Below are 6,191 nucleotides of genomic sequence, written 5' to 3' on the forward strand. Positions count from 1 at the left end.
CCTGGGCCTCTGTGTGTCCAGTCTGAGATGCTGAGCCTGCTGGGCTGTGAGCCCCGTGAAGGCAGCTGTGTCATCACGGCCTGCACTATGGTGATGGGTGTGGACAGTGGGGCCAGACTATGTGAGTCTGTCATCCCAGCTGCAGCCCCTGCCACCTTTAAGGCCTTGTGTCACAGGGTCTTGACCTCCTTGGCCAAAGGTGAAACCCTTCTCATCAGGTTTGCTGTGGAAATGAGAAACTCTCAGATCTTAGGAAGCTGTTGCTTATCCCGCCTTACACGGCAGTTTTCTTCTGGCCTACCAGAGTGAGCCCTGGGTTCCACACACACACGCTCACTCACACTGACATTTAATAAGCACTGTGGGACGAGATCCGGAGAAGGCAATGGCAACCCACTCCAGTACTCTTGCCTGGAAAATCCCATGGATGGAGGAGCCTGGTAGGCTATAGTCCATGGGGTCGCAAAGAGTCAGACATGACGGTGCGACTTCACTTTCACTTTTCACTTTCATTCATTGGAGAAGGAAATGGCAACCCACTCCAGTGTTCTTGCCTGAAGAATTCCAGGGACCTGGGAGCTTGGTGGGCTGCCGTGTGTGGGGTCACACAGAGTCGGATACGACTGAACCGACATAGCACAGCAGCGGCAGTGGGATGAGAACAGAAGAGGAACAAACATGGGAGAGGTAATTGGGGGACAAGAAAAGAGACTGGAGGCACTGCCTGCATGGGACACAGCTCCCACATGTTCCAGGGTTTTTCCCACCTCTGTCTCAGGACATCCCTAGATATCCACGTGGGCATAATCCTCGTGTGCACGTGAGGACACGGACAGGCCTTGAGAGACACAAGGACTCATCCAGGATGGAGAAGAGGTAGGAATGAGGAGGCGAGCCTGGACCCAGGTCTGCCTACCCAGAGCTGCACATAGACCCTGCCCGGGAGCTGTGTGGAGGGCTGTGTGGTGCAACTGTGTGAGAACCGGGGCTGCGTGGATGAGGGGTGAGCGGTCAGTATCCCGAGGGCTATATGTACAGGTGTCAACTGTCAGTTCAAGGAGGGGACCCCCGGGTGGTGAAGTCACTTCCTTGTCGGCAGACCCTAACAGAACTCGGAACCCTGTAACCAGGCAGCCACGTTCTAGTAACAGCGCCACAGCCAGTTGGGGCTCACTTGGCTGGAGAGACTTGATCCAGAAGGATGTTCTCCCGCTGTGTCTCGACTGACCAGGGCTTCTGCTTCAGGAAACCCTGGAGGGAGAGGTTTTTCAGATGTTTCAGGCGGTTCAGCGCTCAACCTGGATGCCTCTGGTCCTTTAGCAGGAGGTCCCCAAAGGTAACAGCAGGCAACCTAGAGGTGGCCCCACCAGGCCTGGCCGCCACCGGGAGCCCTCCCTGGGCAGCGCCAGCTGCCCTCATCTCCAGGTGTGGGGAAGTGGGACTTGAGGGGAGGTTCTCCCTCTGGGCAGGAACAGGTTGGTGGGCACATCGTGACCTGGTGGTCCGATCACCATCACACCTGAGGACAGGCTGGCAGTGGGGAAAGAGGATCCCTGAGGTGCTCTTCTCTGTGCCAGTGTGGATCCAAGGCCCTCAGGCGGTCGGGTGTCTTCTTCCTCGGTGGAGGTCTGTGCAGAGAGTGGTGGGCATGTGTCTGGAGGGGAGAGGTCTGCGGGTCCAAGAAGCACCAGAGACAGCTGGCCGGTGGCCTGAGACTTTCTGCCTGGCTGGCGGGCACTGTGTTCACAGGGCTCCTCCCGAGACTGCGGACAGGCGCCGGTCTACGGAGCCCCCTGCTCCATCTCCCCGCACGAGGAACGGGAGGCCCAGAGCAGCAACAGAGCCCAGGGCGGGCAGAGGGTGAGTGCCAGCCGGGAGGAGACCCTCCAGCCAGGAAGTTCCGGGTCCCAGAGCCACCCTGGCGCTCCCCTGGGTCCCTCCTAGAGGCCTGCTCCCAAAGGAACCTGGGAGTGTCAGGTGTGCGACACGCCCTCGCGGCCTAGGCCCTGAGGTGTCCAGATGCAAAATCACTGTTTACGTCCATGTGGGAATCTCGGAAGGAGATTGTGAAAGGATTTCACTTGATGTTCCCCAAGGAGCCTTTCCACATGTTTCTACAGTGTATCCTGTATTAACTCCATCCCCACGTATCCATGTGGGCCTGAGAACCCTGATGCCTCTCACCCCAGGATCAGCCCCTGTCACCCCAGTTCTCACCCCCAAAATGGGATGTGTTGGTCACCACCACAGGGGACGCAGTTAACACGCGGGGAGCTGTCCAGTACAAACTGCCCCGAGACGCTAACACACGTAACCGTGGCCCTTTGCCAGTTCACTCGTGATGCCAAGACGTTTATTCTGTGGAGGGCACTCCTGGCCCTCCCCTTGCCATGATTCCCGAGGCTTGGGGCCTCAGTCTGAGCTCCAGCCCCGGCCTTCCTGTAGTCCTTGGTGCGGCCTCTGACTCTTGTCTCTTCCTCGTTCCACCCCAGGGGGAAAATGTGTCCCCAGGGGACAGGAATGAGCCCTGCAGGGTGTGGAGCGTGCAGAGACGCAGACTGGAGACGTTGGTGGGCAACCTGGTGCCTGCCTTCCTGGGCGGTGACCCCTCCTACCTCCCCAGATTCCTGGGTACCTACAGGGCTTTTGGCAGCCCTTAGCAGGTGCTGGACCTTCTCTTCATGAGGTGAGCACTTCCCCTCCCCCACTGGGGACTCGGGGGGACCCGGTCCCCTTCCAGCTGTGAGTGGTGGGAATGGCTCTCCACCTCTCTGAGCCCCAGTGGCCCCCTCTGCACCCAGAGGGTAAAGGGAGGAGCCGCCCCCAGGGTGTCTGTGGGGACTACGTGGGTGCGTCCTGGAAAGGGCTTTCTGGGCGCCTGGAGCCCTGTTAAGGCTGTGGTTGTGCTGAGTCATCTCGTTCCTCCTCCCTTCGAGGAAGCCTATGTCTCGGTGGTCTCTGAGCCTTTGACTTTGTCCCAAAGCGTTTTCCCAATTGCAAGGTGAGGTGTGAGAGGTGCCCTGCCCTGGGGCATTGAGACCAGGGCTCCCTGGGAGTGATGAGTGGCGCCCCAGGCACTTGGATGGGGCCGGTTGGGCTCATTCGCTCTTGAAATATAAAGGAAGGCGCATGAGATGCAGGCACTTTTCTGGGAAAACCATCATGTAATGCATGGAGCAGACAGCAGTCCTGCCCCCCAGGGCATCAGTTCTCTCGGTGAGGGGGAGAAGCCTGTCACACTAGCCATCACATGTGGGGCGTGTCTCCAGTACTGACCATGTGACGCCTCCCTGGCCTCCTGTAGGTACGGATGCATCCTCCCGTACTGCGATGCGGATGGTGGAGCCCTGCAGCAGCTGAAAATGTGAGTGGATTTTGATTCAAGAGGGACTGACTCCCTTCCCCAGAGAACTGCCCGGAGTCTTGGGGTTTCTGAATGGGCAGGGCTGGCAGAATCCTGGATCCCACATAGCTTCTGGTTCCCCCTGGGGGCCGAGGTCTAGGGGGCTTCTCGTGCAAAACAGGAAAGGAGGCCAAGAGAGCTGTGGAGGTGTCTGGCGTGCTGTAAGCAGCCTCTGGGAGGTCAGAGTTCAGAGTCTGCCCCATGAGAGTCTACAACCCTCGCCTGTCCATCCCAGTCCTGCCTCTACCCCCGATCCTGGGACCCAGAACGCAAAGTGTGGAGAGCATCCTGCTGACCGTGTGCTGGAACCTCAGCGGGTGCTCAGGGGACCCGTGACACTCGGGACAGCTGAGTCCTCGCTGGTGAAGGATGAGTGTCAGTGGTGGCAGGAGACGCAGGCGCGTCCCTAGCGGACGAGGCAGCCTGTAGATGTAGGAGGTAAATCTGAGGTGCTATGAGGCCCGCAGGAAGCCTGGGTAGATGACAGAGTCTGTGTGTACCCTCCTGGGCCAGATCCTCCTGGGACCCCTACGTGTTCCCGAGATGCAGAGACCAGAGTAGATGCCCTGCCTGCCCTCGCAGTGGTGACAGCAGGGGGAGGGGCGGGGCAAGGGACAGTACGCTGAGCCAGGCTGCCGTGAAGAAGCGGACAGATGGTGACACCGTGGATCAAGGGCTGGCACTTGAGCAGGCTGGTTGGCGGCCCCGCCCCTGTGTCCAGGCCTCCTCTGCCTGTTCTGCCAGGTGAGATGAGCCGTGGAGGAGAACTGACCTCTGGATGGGCAGAGGCAGAAGGCGCAGAGGCCCAGGTCCCCACAGGGCAGCCCTGGAGTGCAGTGTGCCGGGAAGGCCAGGTCTCTGACTGCTACCCACGTGACTCCCCCCAGGGCCATGTCCTCCATCCTGAGCACCTGGCTGCACCTTTACCCTGAAGATTTCCAGCAGCCCCCAGAATTTCCCTGCCTCAAGATGCTCCTGGCTTACATAGAGCTCAACATGCCTGCCTCGGACCTGGAGCAGCGAGCCCGCCATCTCCTGGCACAGCTGGAGACCCTGGAGCCCACTGAGGCAGAGGGGCATGGTGAGGAGGACTCGGGCTGGGTGAGGAGGACGGGGCCGAATAAGGAAGGGAGGGGGCTGGGCCACACAGAGCAGAGCCTTCTGAGGCTGGAACTAGGCCAGGAGCATTGAGGAAGCTCCTCAGATGACTATTCCCCTGGACTGCAGCCTGGGAAGGCTTCCTGGGGTTAGGGGGCATCTTGGATTGAGATTTCAGGGCTAAGCAGCGAGTAGGTTCCTGTCTTTGGGATGCATGCACAAGCAGTCTTACTGACAGCGCTTTCTCTTCTGGGAGATACAGCCCCCGCTGGAGAAGCAGCTCTGGAAACATCACCAAACCTAGAGCCAGCAGCACCCCTAGTAACTGCCACAGCTCCACAGTTAGAGCAGACTGAAAGCCCAGCTCCTACTGAAGGTCAAGCTCTACATCATGTAACCATGCCAGCTCCAAACCCAGAGCCGCAGCATACTCATGCTGTGGCTCTCAATGAAGCGAGGAAGTGAGGAAAAGCACCTCCAGGCTCGACTTCTAGATGCAGAGAACGTGCAAGAAGCAGCCCTCTTCCTCATTCCGATCTTCAATCACCCACAAATCCTGTGCCCGCGCTGCTTCTGCAGCCTCAGTCCCCAGGCTTAAGCCATCGTCGGCCAGGGCACTGCCTTGGCTCTGGAGCTCCTTCGTGCTTTGCAGTCAGCTGTGGCTCCGGTGTTATCCACCTGTGGTTCTAGAGACCCCAACAGACCCAGCTCTTCTGGCAGCTGAGGCGCTGGAGCCAGCTCCTCCCCTAATATCCCTGGAGCTGCTCCCAGATCGTCAGCAAGCCTCGCCTGGGAAAGGCAGATGGTGTGCTGCCCCAATGCCTGCACCAGCCCTGGAGCCTGTCTCTTCACCCCTATAATTCCCTCTCTTAACCTGTGTTTTGGTTTTTTTAGTACATGTATAAACTTACTTTTTCTATGAAATAAACTTAGATAGAAATTGAATTCTTTGACTTTTTCAATTGTGTGTGTGAGCGGCATGGAGACCATTCACGACGATCCATGAACACGTCTGTTCTCTATTGCACAGCATCTGCGTCCTATTTGACGACGAATAATCCTGCAGTCTGGGAGAGCAGTGCATGCGACTCTCCCCTCATCTGTTGATGGACATGGGGACTATGTTCCCCTTTGGGCTCTTGTGCCTAGTGCTGCTCTGAACCCTTGTGTGCAGGCTTGTGACTTTGTGTGTGTGCTACTTCCGGGTATTGTCGTAGGAGTGGAATGTGGGTGTCGACTGAATACCATGTAGTCAACTTTTGGAGGCCCTGTGGCAGGAGTGTTCCATTAGTGTTTCCATTTCCGCTTCTTCATCAGTGTTGCAGTTTCCTCTCTGCCACACATTTCCCCCGCCTGGTCCCTCATTCTGGGAAGCCGCCTCTGAGGAGGCCTTGTGGCCCTCCCCTGAATGAAGCGGCTCGTGTCTCAGCTGAGTCCACAGCCTCAAACCCCTGGGAGACACTGGCAGAGGCCTGCGGCTGAGTCGTGGTCCGTTCCTGCACCAACGACAGTGTGACATCCAGCCTGTGGTCATCGCCTTGCTTCTGCTGGATCTGTCACCACCCCAGACCCACTCCCCCTCTGACCCCCATGCCCTAGTCTCACTTCTTCTGACGTTAGTGCGAGTGTCGTGTATATTTGTGTGGACGCCCAGAGACATCTGATCCAGATGAGTGGGGATGTTCTGGGG

General features: G+C 58.2%; 1 protein-coding gene across 4 annotated transcripts; it reads left to right on the plus strand.

The window, feature by feature from the left end:
- Window positions 1-374: 374 nt before the first annotated feature.
- Window positions 375-5,446, plus strand: LOC145538022 (ral guanine nucleotide dissociation stimulator-like). Of its 4 annotated transcripts, none has more exons than XM_081569280.1 (8): window positions 375-687; window positions 779-876; window positions 1,100-1,336; window positions 1,750-1,860; window positions 2,493-2,686; window positions 3,305-3,364; window positions 4,291-4,484; window positions 4,764-5,446. In XM_081569280.1, exons 5-8 carry the CDS (start codon window positions 2,682-2,684, stop codon window positions 4,964-4,966), a joined length of 462 nt encoding a protein of 153 aa, XP_081425406.1. In that variant the 5' UTR covers window positions 375-687; window positions 779-876; window positions 1,100-1,336; window positions 1,750-1,860; window positions 2,493-2,681; the 3' UTR covers window positions 4,967-5,446. The 4 variants fall into 4 exon arrangements, with proteins under 4 accessions (XP_081425406.1, XP_081425405.1, XP_081425402.1 ...); XM_081569279.1 differs by having other exon boundaries at window positions 1,131-1,336; XM_081569276.1 differs by having other exon boundaries at window positions 1,246-1,336.
- The last annotated feature ends 745 nt before the right edge of the window (window positions 5,447-6,191 follow it).

This window comes from Giraffa tippelskirchi, chromosome 2 (genome assembly GCF_054371585.1).
Source record: "Giraffa tippelskirchi isolate mGirTip1 chromosome 2, T2T-mGirTip1v1.2.pri, whole genome shotgun sequence".
NCBI classification, from domain to species: domain Eukaryota; kingdom Metazoa; phylum Chordata; class Mammalia; order Artiodactyla; family Giraffidae; genus Giraffa; species Giraffa tippelskirchi.

Coding starts and splice junctions, on each gene's coding strand:
- LOC145538022 (XM_081569276.1), top strand. Junction 1,337..1,749: donor TTAGCAGGAGGTCCCCAAAG/GTAACAGCAGGC, acceptor CTGTGTTCACAG/GGCTCCTCCCGAGACTGCGG. Junction 1,861..2,492: donor GAGCCCAGGGCGGGCAGAGG/GTGAGTGCCAGC, acceptor GTTCCACCCCAG/GGGGAAAATGTGTCCCCAGG.